General features: G+C 34.1%; 1 protein-coding gene across 1 annotated transcript in view; it reads right to left on the bottom strand.

The window, feature by feature from the left end:
- The window catches only part of BMP2K (BMP2 inducible kinase), a 50,417-nt gene that overhangs the window by 17,631 nt on the left and 11,216 nt on the right, over nucleotides 1-21,570 (bottom strand). Inside the window, 5 exon segments of the mRNA XM_021710118.1 lie at nucleotides 2,563-2,642; nucleotides 3,872-3,975; nucleotides 13,511-13,643; nucleotides 17,852-17,933; nucleotides 20,061-20,182. Of these exon segments, the coding sequence (XP_021565793.1) occupies nucleotides 2,563-2,642; nucleotides 3,872-3,975; nucleotides 13,511-13,643; nucleotides 17,852-17,933; nucleotides 20,061-20,182 (521 nt within the window).

The following is a 21,570-nucleotide window of genomic DNA, read 5'->3' on the forward strand; positions in this document are numbered from 1 at the left end:
AAATTAGACCCATTCTACGTGAAGAAATGGGAGGAAAATGCCTAGACAAGTTAGGCAACATGAAGACTCAAAGTCAACTAGAATTAAAGACAGTGATTGCTGCACTAACCTGAGGCACAGCCTCACGGGAACTATAGTTACAACAGTCAAGAGCTGTTTGTTCTATTTCCCTTCTTTTCTTTCCTCCTCACCATTACCTGGACAGTCTTTCTAAAATTCAGACACTCTCTCCTACTTAAAGCCTTACAATATTTCATCAGCCAGGACAGCGATTCACAAAGTCTACACCTTTAAGACATATATCAGATAAATTTAAACAGTCCCAAGAGCAAATGCAAAGTCTGGCGAAGTAGAAGACGACTTTTAAGAAGTTTTAACAAAGAGCACCAATTGAAGGCAGAGCAGTTACGTGACACCTCTAAAAGCTTTTTGAAAACATATGAATAATGAACTTAGCTACTTGATTTCTCCACCCAAAATATGCCTTTTACATGAAGAAAATCTATTTAACATCAAGCTTTGTATACATTTAGATTTTTTCAAGATCTCACTGATATTATTCATGAAAAGTAAATTTATATTATTAACCAATAAATACAATTCTTATTTTTATTATACATAATATACAAATTTAACATATTATAAATAATGTAAATTTTAACAGCACTATTTCACTGGCTTATAATTACACAGCTATAACCTGTATTATAGTTAAAAGACAATCAAATCATTATTCTTGTTGAGCTGACTCATGCTTTTTATATCTGCACCTACCTTCTTAAAAATTTAATTATTGAAAAAGTATTTTAAAAACACAACTAATGATAAAATTCAACTGAGAGGTCCTACAATAATTCATAATTATCACTCAGTTATAACAGTGGATGCTAATTAAAGCTACGTTGCAGTCAAGACAGACAGGAGGTCATGCTAGGTGTCTGTAGGTTTGATGCAACTCAACTCCTTTGTCTTTTTCAAGATCATTTTGAATGCAAGTAAATCAAGACATTTTAAGTAATGTTGTTTTAAAGGAAGTAATTCCATTAAATGATACTTTAACAATTATTAACTATCATTAAATTATTTAATATCATTTGACAATTGTTAAGTGATATTTTAATCATTTATAAGTAAAAGATCATTTATAACACATCTCACAACCAAGTCTCAAATAGTAAGATGGCTTGGAAGGGTGGAAATTCACTGGCCTAAAGGCCCAAGTCTGATTTCCCAGCATGATATGAAGTTCTTGTGCCTGGTGCTCACATCCAGCTCCAGCTCTGCTTCCCACCACTCCTGCTTCAGTTCTGTACTTTCTCAAGAGCCATCCTTCTTGCCTGAATGGCTAGCCTGCTGCAGTTTCCCTCCGACTTTCCTGGACTGACCACCCAGCCTTCGGGAAAGAGCTCACCAACTCCCACCCAGGGAAACCCTTCTTCTTCCAGTCTTTCCCATCCTTCACACTCTGAGAGTGACCTGGTATCTGTCAGGTTGTAACTGATTATTTGTCAATTAAAATGTACACTCGTAAATAAAAACGTTGTTGTTCTTTATGTTTCCATTATCTATATCTAGCATACAAAAGGTACATGACAAATATATTTTCTGTATTTTATGTCAAATAAGACTTTGGATAAGTAAGATCCAATACAAAAAAAGCTGTGACCAAGAACTGTCCCCAAATGCATATTATACCTATCTGATAATCTAAGATACAGTCCTGCTTAACTGTTACATTTAAAAAAAATAAAATAAAATCAATCATTAGCAGATACAATATCTATGAAAAATAAGATTTAAAACATATGCTTTTATCAGTCTTAAAAAGTACCACAATTATAACCACTCATCAGAAATTCTTCAAAGTACATACATACTCTACATATTCTAATAGCCTATAAGAGTTATTTCTTCTTTCCTTAATAAGCATACTAGCTATAAACTCAAAATATAAAATTTTCTAAATTAAGCTAGTAATAAAAGACATCCACCCCCTAAAAAAACCGTATCATCAGCTAAACAATCACTTGTTAATCACTGAGAGTGAGTTGCTGAAGTGAGACTGATGGCAAGCCCTTTATCTAACATTTAAAAAGCCTACTTCATACTTGTTATCTAAACTACATCACATGCAATAAACAACACATTTTTTTTTTTTTTTTTTTTTTTGAGTCCAGGTCTCACTCTGTTACCCAGGCTGAAGTGCAGTGGCACAATCACAGCTCACCACAGCCTTGAACTCATGGGCTCCTGCAATCCTTCCAACCTCAGCCTCCCAAGTGCTGGGACTACAAGGACATGACAACCCAGCCAAACAACACAACGTTTTTTGTATGTAGAAATGAGGTCTCACTATGTTGCCCAGGCTGGTCTTAAACTCCTGGGCTCAAGCAATCCTACTGCCTCAGCCTCCCAAAGCGCTGGAATTATACACATGAACCCAGTCGACACAACATTTTTTTGTGGGTGAACATGATATTTAATCAATGATATTTGCTAGAACTGAAAAAGAGAACTATAACTTTTAAAATACTTTTTAAATTTTAACATAGTTTTGCCTACCTGGCTTTTATTTGGCTTTTCCTAGCAGCTGCCTCACTAGCAGTCATCGGTTCAGGAAGAGCTGAAGGAATAGAAGAATTCTTGGGAGGAGAAAAAAAAATCACTTCGTTTTTATTTTAACGGCTAAGGCTTTTATTAAAGCTCTGACTATATCACTGAACTTAAAAAGTCCTGTCTATGAGATACCACTCCTTTTATGTCAGACATCTACAGATTGTTCACATACATTTACAAGATCTAATCCGCAAATACCACTGCATGTTACACGTCACTTTCATGTCCTTGTTCCACAGGAACTCTTAGAAAATAAGAGGAAGAGCATCACTGTACCCATTTACAAAAAGTAAGTCTTGAGCAAAAAGAAAGATTATATTACATATGTAAATCAATGACTGTTTTACATTTTAGAAAAGGCAGCAAACAGCAAGGATAAGAATAAAGTGCTGTTTTTAAATACTACAATAAGGTCTAGAAAATAAGGGCTGAGGTCTCATTTGTTTATACCCAATGTTTGGCTCATTGTAAAAGTACTGAATAAATATTTGCTGAATAAAAAGCTAAAAATTCACAGTCAAATGTCTAATCTCCTTTCACTACTAGAATGTTTAAACTTCATAACTTTAAGCTTCAACAGAGAAAATACTACACTGACACCATAACATGGTTCATCTAAAGTGTGCACTGTGCAGTGAACAGAATTCAAAGTCTTTGGAATAATATTAGCTATTATCAACTGAGCATCTTCCATGGATGAGGCTCAGGGTTTTTACATGTAAAAGTCTTATAATCACTACCTTTATTTTATAGAAAAGATATAGACATTAAGTCACAGTCCAGAAGATTCAAAATCAGTCACTGGTAAAAACAGAATTGAACTCAAGTCTCTTCATTTACAATGTCTGGGTTCTCGACACCAAAGGTTCCCAAACTTTCTCACTTTCTCAGTTAACAGAGTGACTAGTGTCTCAGTAATTTTTTGTGACATTTCTAAGCCAAAAGAAAAAAAACTAACACGCCTGTTTATTAAATGGTTAGGCCAAACAACTTAATAAAATTAGTTTTTGCTGTGAAAGGCAGATGCCACCAAGTTTTTCTTGAAAATGCAAAAATATCATGCAGTGATCCCTGAGAGTACTGCAGTTTCTAGAGAACCTCAGTGTACAGTTTGGGTTCTGTAGCTTTATATCAAAAATACTATCCAACACAAGTTCAGACCATTTGTCCTGAAACAAGTAACTCTCAAAGTATAGACATTTTGCACATAATAAAATGGATTCTAAATTCATACCCTACTTGAAAAACTACTTACATTGATGTTAGAAATTGGACAATCCTTTTTGGCAAATTTAAATGCAAAATATGACACTTGAAATATATCAGGTCTACATTCTGGGTCTGGGTCAAGCATAAATCCTACAAGAAAAGATCAAAATATTAAACATTTTATGAAACATTTTATGAAACACACATTCTAAGGATAAAATATACAAAGGGGGAACCAAAAGAAAACTGAAATTATCTTTTCTAGAGGGTGGGCCCCTTGTAGTACAGGCTTCCCCTGCTAGTTAAGTGTTCTGGGAACCCATCGGCATCACTGTACCAGCTAGTGTTCTTCTGAGAGGCTGCATTTGACTTCACTGAATGCTTTTTTTTTTTTTTAAGATTCTTTCAACTCATCTGCCCATTTCATGATGGGTGATTTACCAGCACACCTGCCCAGGTTGTCCCGAGTGTTCAGTGGTTTTTGACAAAAAACAGCATGACCCCCATGTTCTATCCTCCTTATTCACCTGATCGCACCCCAAACAACTTTTGTTTGTTTCCCTGAACGAAAAAAGTTCTCAAAGGGAAACGTTTTGCCGATGTGGAAAAGGAGAAACTAAAAACTGCAGAAGCAGTAAAAGAAATCAAAATTGACACGTTTAAAAACTGTTTTGAACAGTGGAAAGGTAGGTGTATTGCATCAAATGAAGAGTATTTGGACGGTGACTGAAGTTTAAGCATGCAAGAATAGATACACAATTTTTTATAAATAAATTCTGGATTTTTAGGGGTCCCCCTCATATATATATTCTGCTCCATTCTAAGATCAGTGATAATTCTAGCAAACTTTGTTAATGCTTATAGAAAAAGCAGAAAATGCCCAGGCCAGGCTCAGTGACTCAGCCTGTAATCCCGCGCTTTGGGAGGCTGAGGTGAGTGGATTGCCTGAGCCCGTGGGTTCGAGACCTGCCTGGGCAACTTGGTGAGACCTAATCTCTACAGTAAATCAAAAAATTAGCTGGGCGTGGTAGCGCATGCCTGTAATTCCAGCTACTTGGAAGGCTGAGGCGGAAGGATCGCCAGAGCCCAGCACGTTGAGGCTGCGGTGGCCAGAAGCGGCCACTGCACTCCAGTCTGGGCGATGGAGTGAGACTCCAACTCAAAAAAAAAGAAAGAAACCTAAAGAATTACCCAAGTTAACAGCAGATCACTGAACAGTTCTGCACCAAAAGAAATATAAATGACAAATATGATTTATCTCTTGAGAAAATGACACCAAAGAAAAAGGTGAGTTAAATGAACACTGAGGAATTACTCAAGAAAGTTACAGGACCATGCTGAAAGGTCCTTCAAAATAATTCAATTCAAAATAATTCACACTATTATCTAAAATACCTCTGTTAATTTTTAAGTGATCCTGAATCACTGAGAAAAGACTAAATTGTGTACATTACAGTCTGTTTAACAAAGTATTACAAGATTAATAATGACTTTCTGAAAACATCTTTTCTTCCCATACTGAGGCTAACCATATTCACCATAGTTCTGTATTTTAGCATGTTATTCATATCATGTTCAGAAGCATGAGAAGAGTTTTACGGTTCTTATGAACAGATTTCAACCCACCTTAACAGCATTGCTTGAAATGCCTGATCTTTTTCCTAATAAAAATTACCACTGTCACTAGTGTATTTCTTGGGTGATTTTTAACTTAAAATTTCACAAAAAGGTTGACATTTATACTCAATTTCATAACTGAAAAATTTATATTTTGTTATTATATCTCCCTGTCTAACTCTTCATTAATTAACTCTTAGTTCTTACAATGTTAAAATCATTTTTAAATTATTTTAAATGTAAAGTTTATAGCATTAATCAGATTTACAAATTTAAATAATATTTTGAACAAAGAAAGCACAACCACATCTCCAACAATGTTATAAATTTATTTTGGCTAGAAACACAGTTGTGTGGTGATACTAAGCACAAGACTTGATAATTTATTTGAAAGATTCTGAACTTAGCTTAAAAAATACAAAAACCATGTATGTAACTTGATTTTATATATTTATAATGCTTACATTATTACTTAGAAAATTCACTTTTTATCATTTTATCATCATTGTTACATAGAGATAACTAAAAACATTTTAATTCTAATATTTATTAGTTTATATTCAACCACATTACAGAAAGGATTTGAGACATCTGCAACGTTTATTTTATTCCACCAAATAAATCACATCTAACTTGATACCAACATATATTAAATATTTTTTAAAGTAGCAAAAGTACATATATATGTACCTATATACAAAAGTACATACACAAAAATGCATACAGTATATGTACTTATATATAATGTAACTTGTATATACATACAATTTAAATATACTTTTAACAAAAATGCTTATTCATATAGTTTTAAAAACCAAACAAATCACAAGAAACCTATCAAATTCACAAACTAACTATCTTATTTTTCTATTCTAGTAATTAATTTATTTGGCTTTTAAAATCTAATTTCAGGCCAGGCTCGGTGGCTTGGCTGTAATCCCACGCTTTGGGAGACCGAGGTGAGTGAATTGCCTGAGCCTGCAGGTTCGAGACCCACCTGGGCAACTTGGCGAGACCTTATCTCCACAGTAAATCAAAAAACTTAGCCAGGCACGGTAGCACATGCCTGTAGTTCCAGCTACTTGGAAGGCTGAGGCGGAAGGGACGCCGGAGCCCAGCAGGTAGAGGCTGCGGTGGCCAGGAGTGGCCACTGCACTCCAGTCTGGGCAACGGAGTGAGACTCCAACTCAAAAATAAATAAATAAATAAAAATAAAAAAAATAAAATCTAATTTCATATAGTATGTATACCATAATACTATGCAGTCATAAAAAAGAATAAAATCATCTCTTTTGTGATAACATAGATACAGCTGGAGGCCATTATCCTAAGAGAACTAATCAGAAGTAGAAAATCAAATACCACTGTTCCCACTGGAGCTAAGCCATGGGTATACATGGACATAAAGATGGAATGAAGAGACACTGGGGACTCCAGGAAGGAGGACGGTGGGAAGGAGGTAAGGCTTAGAAAACTGCCTGTTAGATACAGTGTTCAAGACATGGGTTGTGATGGGTACACTGAAGGCCCAACCCCACCACTGTACAATACACCCAGGTACTAAACATGCACATGTACCCCCATTTTAAAAAATGTTCTTCTCCTTATAATTTCAAAAAAACCCTAATATCAACAGTAGCTAACAATACCTATTTATTCCTATAAAGAACTTGAAGTGGCACACAAAACTAAGTTCTTTAAATATGCAAGAAAATTAGAACTAATAGAAAGTAATGGCAGAAGGGAGTGAGTGGGAGGATAATGAGGCCAGTAACAAAACTGCATATGATTTGCTCGTAAAGTAGGCCCACAATTTAGCTCTCCACTTTCTACATTGTCCATATAAATAGGGCAACACGATCCACTACATGAATCACAGTGTCACACAAAAACAAACCAGGTGCTGAGAAAAAACACAATCCCTCATACTGAGAGGAGAGAGAAATCCTCCCTCGGGTCTTTCTACAGATGCCTCAGAGTGAACAATGTCCCTAAGGAACTTTGGGGAATGGCCCAGGGTCTGTGAACACTCCTTCAGTGTGGACTGGTGGCATAACACCTGGACGTGTTCTGCAGAAGAAATTCTAAGGAAGGGAGAACAAGAATACACTTCTCCGGTGGCTAGCTCATTCTAAGAAAAACTTTTTAAGTATCTAGAGAGAACAGAATAATCCTTCAGGCAATCCTGTTTTTTTCCTTTGTAATAGTTGAGAAGAATTGAGGGGAAATAAATAAATCTGATGTTTTATGTTCTAACTAACACCAGTAGGAATAATTCTATCTCTCGAGGTAAACACACCACCATGTTCTCTAATGACGAGGTAGCCAGACTGCAGGTAAAACTGATGTTAATAGATCTTGTAAGCCAACAAAAAGCCCTATGACTCCTTGGCTCAATTTCCACGTGGGAACACATTTGCTGGAGCCAGTTTAGTCTATCTAACTGTGCTGACCCCGCCTATGTGACATAAAATCAATTTAAAAGATCAGAACTAACATTTATTTTAATGATGAACAGAAAATGTTAGAGTGGTTTAATGTGATAGGTATAAGCAATGTTTCATGAAACTTGATGGGGGGGGCGTAAACCAGGTCATATGTATTTTTTTTACACTGAATCACAAAGAAGTCTGAAACCACTCTTCTAGTGAAGTCCCCTGATCTCTGCCTACAACTATAACTCATTCTTCCCCACTGGAAAAATAGTGATATTTATGTTAGACTAGAAAAAAGAATTAAGCAACCTACATGCATCAATCTCTAATGTTCTTTCTTTCAGAACATATATGTTCTCTGCTAAACCCTGTTCTGTAAGTAACTTGCCTCTGTGAAGGAAGTCTAAGGTTTTCCAGCATTATCTATGACTGTTGTCAGTAAATTTGGGGGTTAGGGACAGAGTAACAGGCCCATTTGGCTTCAGATCTAAATTTCGTTCTACAATCTGCTTTATCAGTACTAAAGTTGACTGATTTATCTGATAAGTTTCTCTTCCCTATCTCGGATTTGGTTCTAAATTCAAAGTATGCAAAGAATAATGATCATACCTGAAATCCACAGGTAAAACATGGCTACATTTTTATCTCTGAATATTTTTAAATTGAGTATTACCAGTCATTAAAAAAGGAAAAAAAAATTCAATAAGGTATCTTTAAGCATTTAATTTAAATAATATAATTTCTTGTACTCTTCAAGACAATGAATTGTAAAACATACCCTTGGATTACTGAATGATGTAATTTGGAGTGCAGAAGTATCAAGTTTAATCCAGCTAAAAACTGGGACATATCTACCAATAATGACAACTTCCATTTTTAAGTAATTTGTCCAAAGTGTTTCCTCTTGCAATAGTCAAACATCGAGGCTAGTGTTTTATTAACTCCTACTTCATGATAATAAAACTATCATAAGGCAACCCCTTCAGGTCCCCTCCCACTGTGGGAGCTTTCCTGTCCTCTCAATAAATCCTGCTTTAAAAAAACAAAACAAAACTGTATTATCTACAAAGCATACATTCTTGGGGAAAATAAATAAATTAAAAATACATGTACCTGGTTCATCTGAAAGTGCTATCAAGTGATTAAGTTTAAAAACAAAACAAAAAAGGCAAAGAAGCTGGAATACGCCCTTGTTTATTCAACTTAAAATGATCATGTGACTCATCACAAGCCCACTGCCAATGACCCTGATTCCGCTACAAATATAAAACCAACTTTTAAAAAATTAGCCACAAGGAAATTAAAGGGGTTTTTTGCTCACCTTAATTGTGTCATCTTTCTATTGACACAAATATGGATACAACCTGAAAAAAACTGCCTCAGCATGGAAGGTAGCATTTGATTAAACCATCTAATATTTCCTACTAAGGTATCACACATATGTATTTAAAAGCTCTTGTCTGAAGTAGCTGAATTAATTATATTTATACTAATACTGCATAGAAAAGTACAACATTCCTGCACATTTTAATAAAAATAGTAGCTGAAGGAGCCGCCGCTGCTGCTGCTTTTCCAACAGCCAAGTTCTATTATGGTTTAATCAAGGACCCAAGCCAAAAATTAAATAGCTACCATTCAAGACACACAAAACAATAAACCCATGCCTGGGCCCAGATAAAAGTTAAGTCAACATCTCTAATATACTTGCTCAACAAATTTGAAAGGAAAATACTTTGGATAAAAGTCTCAAAAGAATGTTCCTCCTTAAAATTTGAATTGTTTTATTTCAAATAAAGGCACCTTTTCTCTCCCACAGACTTCTAGTTATTACACTTATAGTATCTACCCTGAAAAGAGAACTAGCCACTCTAATTTTATAACAATAAATATTTCAAGCATCAACTTATTAGTTTTATTTACTATAGCAACTTATATATTGAGGTGTATGTCCCATATACCTTATTATAATGGACAGTTGACATAAAACCAAATTTAACAGCTGATGATAAATATGTTCAATTACAACTAAAATACAAAGTGGCACTATCAATATGCCAGGATAACATACTTGGGATAGTCCTGGTAACTATCCCTAGGGGTTATTGAGCAGAGTCCCTCTCTCTATTGCACCTCAAGTGGTAGCCCAGACCCAATGACTGAAAACGTACAAGGAAATCCCATCTTAATCTTTGATTTCTCTTCAAAGGTACTTTAAAATGTTTGAACTGGGTTTTTATTGTTGGTGGTTGTTGGGTTTTTTCCCAAAAATAATATAGAAGAGAGTGGGTGAGAATGTAGGTGAAATAAGATTGCCCATGAATGACAGGTACATGAAAGTTTATTACACTGTTTTGTCTATATTTGTATACATTATTAAATTTCCATAGTAAATTTAAATGTATCAGAACAAGCAAGCAAATTCCTAGTTTCCCACAAATAGGTATTAAAATAAATTTAACTCCACTGAGCTTGGCATACTAGCATGCACCTGTAGTACCAGCTACTCAGGAGATTGAGGCAGGAGGATCACTTATACCCAGGAGTTTGAGACTTGCCTGGGCAACATAGTAAGACCACATCTCAAAAATTTATAAATTAATAAATAATGAGTTTAACCCCAATAGATAAGCTGCTAAGAGCCAAGATAAAGAAGGCATAAGTAGGCTGGGCCCAGCGGCTCACGACTGTATTCCAGCCCTTTGGGAGGTAAAGGCAAGATTGCCTGAGCCTAAGAGTTTGAGACTAGCCTGGGCAACAGAGCAAGACCTCATCTCTAAACAAAATAAAATAAAATTAGTCAAGCATGGTGGTACACACCATAATCCCAGCTACTTGGGAGGGGGAGGCAGAAGGATTGCCTGAGCCCAGGAGGTGAAGGCTATGGTGAGCCTTGACTGTGCCGCTGCACTCTAGTCTGGGCAACAGAGTGAGGCAATGACTTAAAAAAAAAAAAAAGGAAAGGAAAGAAAGAAACCATAAACAACAATAAGTGAGAAGCTCCTAAAACAAAAAAAATGAGGTGGGGGGGGCTTTTTTCTGGTTTTTATAACAAATCACTAACCTACTGCACAAAATAAACTGGTGAGAAAAATAATCCAAGCAATTATATTTAACAGCATATTCGGAATATATCATAATTTAAGATAGGCCTTTGGTAGATCCACCATTAAACAACAAAACCAAGTTCTATTTCAAAGCATCCAAAGAAACTTCTGCAGAGAAAGTATACCCTAGTAAGTCTCTGATAACAACTGTCCTGCCCCTTATACACTTTTCATAATCCAATTCTCACAATAACCCTAGAGGCAGGTACTTCTAGTATGCATTGGGCAGGCTGAGATAAATGGAGATGCCCAGTGCTCTATACGCAATAAGGGACAGGGCAAGCGCAACCCCGGCCACTAGACTCTTGAGGGCTTGCCCTTCACCTCTAGATGCACTTCCTGAGTCATCTCCCATACAGCAGCTAGAAGAAACATGGGGTGGCCAGCCTTCTGCCCATTCTCCATTGCATTCAGGAGTCCCATGTTCTCTCTCTCCTCTACACGTTCTCTAAGTCCTGTCAACGTTTGGATCTGAAATGGACCATGCTTCTCTTCCCAACCCCCATGCTGCCCCCATGTCCTGTTCTATTGGGAAAGTTAACAGAAGCTAAGAAGAGAAACTCGAAATAACTGACCCCAACGCTTTGAAGAATATAATTCTGCAGGAAAGAAAGAGGAAATAGTTAAACTAAGTATTATGAGCAGTTGGTAATAATAATTACCCTTGACCTAGATTAGTGATCATCAAAAGTATATTCAAATACTTTAAGGAATCAAAAACCATACAGTTTCAACAAAGATTTGCCACGGCCATTTAATTTTCAAAACTCCTGAGTGATATAAAATGGATGCAAACAGCATAAGTATTATCATTAATACTAAAAAGATACATGCCTTTTTATGCTTTATCTTAATATGTGGGAATAACTATACTGCATGAATAACAATTGGCAATAACTTTTGCATTCAAAAACTATCAGCAAAGCTAGGCAATTCCTGGTTTTTTGAATGTAGGATTTATTTAAAAATAATGTAAGTCATTAATTACGTATTTTAAACACAGACAGAGATACCTAAACAGGATGGCAGTAGACAGGCCAGGTCACATGTGAAAAAATGTAAAAACTAAAATTGCAAATAATCTAAATTGTTTAAAAACATATTACATTGTGGGTAAGTATGTTCTGGTTTCAAAAATCTCTACTCTATTAAACTTTTACTACTCAACACAATACTTAAAAAGTAAAGTCCTTTGGCAGGAAGTAAAATACTGTGATTATTGTAATTTCAGATTAACTTTAATGCATTTATTTTTAACCACCTTTTTTATTTCTGCCTAACTCTTAGAAATAAGTTAAAAGACAATAATATATAGTCAAACTTATACTAGCAACAATAAAAACTAAAATCAGCATATTTATTGACAAAGGAAACATATGGTTCACTGTAAAATATCAACTAACTAGAGCCCAATTAGATCCTAAAATTACAAACAGTAATTATCTTTTCCACCTTCCCTTACACATACACATGCACAGAGGAAGAAAAAACCTAAACATAAGAAAATAAGATATTACTACTATAAGTAATTTAAGTCACAGTGAGACTAGGCTTTCTTTTAAGTTCCTTTTTCTTTTGGTCATTTTTTACCTCTTTTTTGGAGAATGTTTACCCTTTACTTTTTTATTTACACAAGTCTTATAAATCATAAAAGTTAGCCCCTTGTCAAATGTGTAACAAATATTATTTCCAACTTATCATTGGCTTTTTGCCAGGGTCCATGAGTTTGGGGAAACTTTTAACGGTTTACAGTTTTATGTCAAAGGCTCTTTCTTTATAGTTCATGGGATTTAATGCTTAGTCTATAAATAGCACATTCTAGTCTTATAAGTATTAATTCATATATATTTTCTTCAAGTACATTCAGGTTTATTTTTTACATTTAAATCTTGGATTTATCTGAAAATTTAGCATGAAGAATCAGGTAGAGATCCTGGCCTTGTTTTCACCCACAAATAGCTCAAAAAGCTGAACCACAGTCTTTATCATACAAACATTAAATGTATTTAAATTAACCTCTTTTCTATGCCACTGGGTTGGAGGTTACAACAGGGGTATTTAAAATGCAGAGAAGAAAACAGAAATGCCAGAAGCACTTTAACTGAAAAGTGCTGAGAGGTGCGGTTTAAATACTGCAATTTTCTAATACATTTTAATACCTGATGGTCCTCTCCCTCCCCTCAAATCATGGTTTTCAGATACCTTACCAAGTACATACATAAAATGTTAAATTACAGTACCTATCAAAAAGGAATAAAAACATCTTAAAGGAGGGTAGAAGAAATACTAAAATACTATTTTAAAATTGAGGGCCCGCCGAATTATCCCTTCTCACATTACACTCTGGTACGTGTTCCTAGGGGCTTAAAAATATCCATGTATTTCATCAATAATGAGGCTGTTTTCTTTAGTATAGTTTCACAAACTTATAATATGTGAAATTAAGATAGATTTAAGTGAAGAATGTAAATAGTAGGCCTTTAAGTATAGCATCTTAAAATTTTTTCACATGTCTTTCCAAATACTTACTTATTAGGCAATGTATATTATGGGAGTAACGAGAACTGTCTGGGATGGTAAAGTTGCCATCACAGATAGCAACCTGACTCTCACCAAAAGGAAGCGAGAAGAAACAAAGTTTATAGAGTAAACATCCCAGTGCCTGTAAAACAAAGAAGCAGGAATATCATCAGAGCTGAAGTAATAAACTTAACCACAAGACATAAAAGAAGTCCAAAACTAAAAACTAAGTGCTATTTAAAAAAAAAAAAAAAACCTGTTTCTATACCACATCAATCTTTTCACCAAGTATTGCTTAAACAAATATATTTAATTTTTGAAACGATATTTTACTGTTAACATTTCCATAATTTTCTATCACATCTGTGGCTAGCTGGTTGAATTAATGGTATCACGGAACTAAAATTAAAAGTTAGCTGGTTCCTTTTGGGGAAAAAAAAAACAAAAAAAACTTTTATTCCTTCCACAAGGAAAATATGTATTTAGCATAAAACTAGCATATAACCAACAAAGTAAGTAAGTACAAAGCTCCCTCTAACAATATTTTTAAAAATTCACTATAAAGCATGTTTAAAAATTCTGGGATTCCAAATGAGTTAGCCAGCACAGTTAAACTTATCAGACAACCATCAATATATTCTTATTGATTATTTACTAAGCACACCTCATTATTTCATACTTTAAAAATTAAGCTATTTTCATGTGTACGCCTGTAATTTTTTATTGCATATTACGCTAATTACATCCATAACCTAAGACATCTATATCAGAATTCAAGAGGAAGGGCTCTGTCTGCCTAGTTTGCATGGGTTCATGACTATCATATCACCAGTAAGTCTACATGCTGACAAAGTAGGAAAACACCCAAAACACAAATTCCATCTGTAAAAATAGCACAGAAAATTTCTAGCAAACCTGTTAACAGCTCAAATCTGAAAAGCAGCTTTAAAAAAAAGTGATTTTTAGCTTAAGAAATCATTACTTTGTCCCAAGAAGTATAACCTACAGGCCCCTTCAGAGTGTAAGAGGCATTTCAATTCTAAAATGATTGTATAAAATTATTCAAGTTAACAATTTTATCAACAATACTGAAATTGGGCTTTACTATCTAAAAATTAGCAAATCAACTTTCCTTTCTTGACTATTCTCCACACATAAACTTAGCAAACACAGCTAACTAACAAGAGCACTAACTTTTATAACTACTATGAAGATCTTAATATATCAGAAATACCATCATAAATTCAACAATATTAATTTACAAAAAATTATTTTCAATATTTGTAGCAATGTTCCAATGAAAACAGTTTATAATCTTTGGAAATTTTAATATATTAGAAATATTACTGGGTTATTATATGACTAACAAAATTATGAAGATTCTAAATAGAAATAACCAGTTCAATATAGTTTAAAGGGATTTATGATGCTTTTTTCTTTGAGGAAGATACTTTTAGCACATATAGCAAATTGAACATTAACGCTCCTTTACCAGCACTAAAAGAAATGCTGTTCATGATATAATTCCACATTAAATTACATTCTACTTTCCACTGATCTATATGACAGTTTAAGCAAAAGAGATCTCCATTTTAGCCAGTTTTACCTTGTCAATCAAACCTTTAATAATTTGTCTTGTATCAGAGTAAATGTTGTAGGGTTAGCAATACCAGTATACTTTAAAAAAAGAAAAACACAAATCTAAATATTCTGCTTCACATAGTGTGAACACATGAAGTCATGCTAACCTTTTTCTTATCAAAGGCACTTCTGTATTTATTTCATACAATGAAATATGTACAAGAAACAGGAGAGAAAAAGTGACCTGATTTTGAAGACTGAGCATCACCACCTTCAAATTTCTTCATTAGAAGGTAACATGAAGCATTTCTTACTGAATTTCCTAAAGCTTAATAAAATCAGCATCCTGGTCGGGCTTGGTGACTCAGCCTGTAATCCCAGCATTTTGGGAGGCTGAGGTGAGAGGATTGCCTGAACCCGTGGGTTCGAGACCCGACTGGGGAACTTGGTGAGACCTCATCTCTACAATTAATAAAAAATTAGTCTGTCGTGGTAGCACGCATGTGTAGTTCCAGCTACTTGGAAGGCTGAGGCAGAAGGATCACTGGAGTCCAGCAGGTCGAGGTTGCAGTGGCGGGGAGCGTGCCACTGCCCTTCAGACTGGGTGCTAGAGTGAGACTCCAACTCAAAAAAAAACAGCATCCTAAATCTCAGGGTGAAAACAACCTACAATGGAAATCTCCAAGCAAAAAAAATGTGTATTCCAAAATATAAAGTGCTAAATAAATACTTTAACCCCAATATTATAACTCTCTGAATCAGTGCTAGCCTGAACAAAAATATAATTCTTATTTATTTATTTATTTATTTATTTATTTATTTAGAGGCAGAGTCTTGCTCTGTTTCCCAGGCTGGAGGGCAGTGGCATAATTATAACTCACTAAAGCCTTGACCTCCTGGACCCAAGTGATCCTATCACCTAAAATCTTACAGGTATTCACCACCATACCTGGATAATTTTATTTTTATTTTTATTTTTTGTAGAGATAGGATTTTACTACGTTACCCAGGCTAGCCTTAAACTCCTGGGCTCATGAGATCCAACCACCTTAGCCTCCCATGGTGCTGGGATTACAGGCATGCACCACCACACCTGGAATCAGAAATAAAATTTTTTACCAAATTGAACCAAACATTGTTTTTCTGGATGTTTTTTAATTCACACCTAAAATGTCGTAGCATACTTCTCTTTCACCTAAGTAAAGCAAAGTATAAAAACTGCATCATGGAAATTAAGATTCTTTCTTTTTCAAGCATATAAACATAGATACTGCTTTCTGATTCTTTGTTTCCTTTTTTATTTTGAGTATCTATTTGTAAACGCACAGTTATAGCCAGTTATTCATCACAGAAACATACCCCATATGACAAACTTTAAAAGTATAACTGACAACTTAGTATGCTGCCTTGTATTACTAAGTCTGATGAAAAATTTAAAAAAAAGGATTCCCTCCTTTGTGTTCATATATTGGATAACAGTTGCATGCTTGGAGAACAATTTTTGCTTTTAATCAATACTCAATGATTTCAAAACGGTTGTAATATTCTTTCTAGGTAATACACAATTCAACAACAGTAACAAAATTCAGCCAGAAAAGACCTCCACAATGGTCTCTTCAAATACCTTCACTTTATAAGTCAAGTTCCAATTCAATCTGTTTTCTACATTATACATAACCCTTTACTGTAAGACACTTAATGGAGTCGAATGTGAGTGCTGTGGAAAGCAAACCAAAGGTAGGTTACAAAAGCTGCAGATCTTCAAGCAGTGTCAAGTTAACCAGTATGCTTACTTGTAATGTGATTGAACCATGTATGTGGTTAAAAACTCAACTACCACAAGATTCACTCTTTGGTGAAAGTATCTACTGTATGAAGACAGATGAAAAGATAATAAACAACATTTTGTTATTACCTTGCAAAAATATTTGCCTCTCAAGACTTTGTTAGGCACCCAGCCCCAACAGGGAGAAGGCCAGGAAACAAAAACCAAGGAGATATTCATTTAGCTTCACATTATGTTTGACTACTTTCTGAACATCATGTCTTAAAAACAAAATAAATCTTTTTGTGTAAACTTTGGAACTATATTCAAAAAATTTTATTCCTGCATCCCTAATATGATCACTAGTGGCAGATATGGTTAAATAATTATTGTATTTAAATGAATTAACATTTAAAAGTCTCCTGCTAGTTTATTAAATATAACCAAATACATATTTTACTCATGAAATAAGTTCTAAAGAGATGTTGACATTCTAACACAAAGTTCAACTATAAAGAACCATGTAGCATCTCAATAATTCAATCCAGATATATATATGCTAAGTGACAGTCTCAATATACAGAAGTTAGTCAATAATATGTTCATACTGCAATTAGAAAAAAAGCTTACGCATGTCAGTTTTGATTAAAAAGATCCTAAAATACTCCAAAAAATTACTGTGTAATTACTTAGAAGTTATGTCCAGTTTTTCTGTACTGTGATCAACCAAAATTCCACTCAATCAAAAAAGAAATGTTAACATTCATATATAATGTAAATCCTAAAAAATACTATGGTAAAGTTACATTACATGAAAGCTTTCCATCTCAGGATTGAAAAGTTAAATGTTCTAGTACTGTCTTCTCTCAAATAAGAAGTTCTACTGTACATCACTCTCTTCTACTTATTAGGAAATGCGTTTATGTGGGGGCAGGAAAAAATAGGCAACTGAACTCAGATTTTCTTATTTGGTTAGAGCAAATGTCAGCCTTTTGTGGCCTTACCCAGATATCAGCCTTGGTGGTGATGGGTTTCCCTCCATAAAGGTTGATCATTTCAGGGGCTCTGTATGACAGAGTCGTGTACCTGGCAGTAAATGAGTGAAATGGAGTGGAGATATATATATAAAAAAAAGACAGATAATACATTGATTCTACATAAAATGCTGCAAAAAATATTTTAGATTCAACATTATATAGAAATAATACTATTTTTATAAGCTCATTAAAAACCCATCAAGGATTAAACAATACAAAGCATCAATACACACTTTTATTCAACAAGTACAACAGCAACTCTTATGATATAAAAGTTTATTTTTCTTTATTATAAAAATCTTAAATAATGACAATGTATTGAAAAGTTTTCTTGACTTGCTTATGTGAAATAATACAATTTGACTATTATAATCTCCATATCAAAATATTTTAGCCTATTGATTTAAAGGCAAAGTTTCTACTCTCTCCAAAACTTAATTTATATGTTTACTAAGGAGTTTGTTTTATGTACTCTAACATACTTCCTTGCACACAGTAGTAAATCTTCTTTGAGTTTGCTTTTATAATTTTTGTTTTAAAAGTAATCTAGTTTCCATAATCTAACTACACTCAATAAGTACACTGCTAATACTGACGACCATCATAAGCTATTTGGAATTAAAAGATACTATGAATAAATATTTTACCAGTATAAAAACCACAAATCCATTATGAGCAGAACATTTTAATAAAGTAGTATCGAATTCTCATGTCAGAAATTATCAGAATATGGACAGACTTCCTACAATGCGGCATAATTTAAGATTCATTTTGAGTGTTTTTACATTTTATTTTACAAGCAGTATCTTAAAACTCAACATACTATCATTTTTCTTTTTCCAAATTACTTTGACTGGTGAGACAGTCTGAATGATACAGACGAATGACCTAAGAAACCAGAACATAAATTTCATGAAGGTAGGATTTTTGTTCACTACTACACCCAAGCACCGAGAATAGTGTTGGCCCTGAATAATTTGTAAACTAAATGAATGGTTAGTTAATTTACTCCTTAACTGAGCCACAAAGCACAAGAGCACCTCATGAGTTTTCATTTATTACTAATGCAAAATTCAACTAAACCTTGACTATACTGCAGAAGGCAACAGCAAGAAATAAAACGTCCAGCAGGTCAGAGGTGCTTGAGCAGAACCCTATAGAAGCCATTAAAAATCAAGATCCAATAATTTTTTTAATTATATGTATATACGTATATCACCTAAAAGCCAATTCAATACTTTACTACTCTTCTATAATGTTCTTTGGGACATTTGTATATTTACTCAGGTGTTTGTTTTATGAAATCTAACATAATCATTATAGGCTAAGTCTCCTGAGTAGAATTATGTTGCCTAGAAATCCATGGTATTATACAATTGGGTCAGTTCTATTTGAGTGATTTCAAAATGTTGCAGTTCAAATGATAGCTCCGAAAATGTATTAAGTGACTGAGAATTTGTGAGGAAGTGATGAGAGACAACTAAGAAGAGGCAACTACTTAGAAAGTCCTATTCTGACAGACCATCCTGCATTCTGTATCACTTTATTAAGGTAGCCTAGGATTTACAAACAGTTCTGTTTTTGAAAACTAGAAAACAGAAAATCAAGAAAAGGTCCTCACAGGTACTCTAGCAACCACAGAAAGTACAGGATTAAGAAAACACGAAGTATGACCTAAATTTCTTCCATACAGCTTTCCGGTACTATACCATTACAAAGCAACAATGACTTAATACAGTCTTAAAACTTTCATTTTCCACAGTTTTCTATGCATACAGAGGTCAATCTTAATATTAAGTATGAAGTAAAAGCTTAAATGTTTTCAAACAATTTAACTTTCTCTTAACAAGCACAAATCCTCAGTATCAGTAAAAACAAAGATGTTCAACTGAATTCAATAATTACTTTAAATTGGCTTTAATGATTCCACTAAATACTATAGCTTATTTAACAAATGTATTTGTAAATCTATTTACAATGTAGATGAAAAACTTGCATCCATGGTAAAATATATTTCCTACTGAGATAGATCAGACATTAATTGATCAATATCTATGTTATAGGAACATTTTGAAGAAATCTTAAATGTAGTATTTAAAAACTGTATTAGCAGAACTGGTCATAGACTCAAGTTAATTAAAATGACCATGAAACAAAGTGCAATAAAAACACTTACTTTTTAATTTCTTCTTCTACTACATTAACTCCATCTTTTTGAGGATTAAGAAATTTATTAGTGGCACTGCCAAAGTCGCAAAGTACATAGTTTCCGCCATCATTCAACAAAATATTTTCTACCTTAAAAAAAGAAAATCAATAGTTAGTAGTATTTTCAAATGAAAATTATCTCTTTACAACCATGTTTTCACACAATTAACACTGAAGAGTGTGTGCCATATACATACATACGTGTGTATGCCATATATATGCATATATGTGTATTATACAAGTGTGTGTATATGTGTGTGTGTGTGTGTGTGTGTGTGTGTGTGAGAGAGAGAGAGAGAGAGGGAGAGGGAGAGGGAGAGGGAGAGGCAGAGGCAGAGGCAGAGGGAGAGGGAGAGAGGGAGGAGGAGGAAAGGGGGTAGGGGCGAGGGGAGAGGGGAGAAGGGAAGGGCAAATGAACCAGAACAAAAATATATCACACTATGTCTACTCTTTCTCCTACTAAGAACAGAGAACATCATAGAATGGTTTTTACAGGGGCAGAGAAACCCCAGATCCTCTCTAATACTGCTTTTATGAAAAAGAAGAACTAGTAGTCGGCAGAGTCCAGCTTCTCTTTTCTTCTTCCCTGACACTTCAGCTTAGACAAGTAATAATGAAAATCATTTACATTCTATTTTTGATTGACGTCCAGTACCATTTTATATAAAATACTGTAATGTAAAACAAAAATCTGGATTAACTTGGATATCAGTGTTGCTGTATCTAAAATAACCAATTTTGCAATTATGCAGTTTCCTGAAAGCTGACTGTGGCCCACAGCCCTATCTGATACTCAATAGCACATGTACCATTAGGATAATCTGCTAAATCACTCTTGTGCTTTAGTCTCCTTATCTATAAAATGGGGAAGATTATAATACCTATCATATGAGATTGCTGTGAAATCAAATGAATTAGAATATATAACATGCTTAGAACAGTCCTGGATATAGTAAGCACTCAACTCAACATATGATTATTACATGTTTTTTCAATACGTCTTATTTTTATGATAGTCTTAGATGAGCAATTCATTTCTATTTTATCAAAATAGTTTCTTTATAATTTTTCTTCTATTGGCCTACTTTTAACAAGATTTGCACAAAATACAGTATCATACAAAAAATTAAAATATTTACTTTTTAACATGTTTACACATATAAAAAGAACTAAAAGTACATAGAATATTGACGATACATAATTATGCAATTTAATGCTCTTCTTGAGTTTTACATCAAGATAATTCAGCTGAGAATATCAACTTTTTATGCAAAAAGTTAATGAACTGAGAGGGGAAGGGGAAAAATTAATGAACTATAACAGCACAAAAAACTCACACAAAATTATTAGGGAAAATGTAAAAGCTGCATATTCAAAAGATCTGAGATTAGCTATCCTGATTATCCAAATTAAGGAACAAAAATCTCATTTATGCATCTCAGGCCTGCTGTGACTTAACTCCTATCACCATAGGTTTT

Source organism: Carlito syrichta, unplaced genomic scaffold, assembly GCF_000164805.1.
Source record: "Carlito syrichta isolate Samal-C Ts95f unplaced genomic scaffold, Tarsius_syrichta-2.0.1 Scaffold75494, whole genome shotgun sequence".
Classification (NCBI taxonomy): Eukaryota; Metazoa; Chordata; class Mammalia; order Primates; family Tarsiidae; genus Carlito; species Carlito syrichta.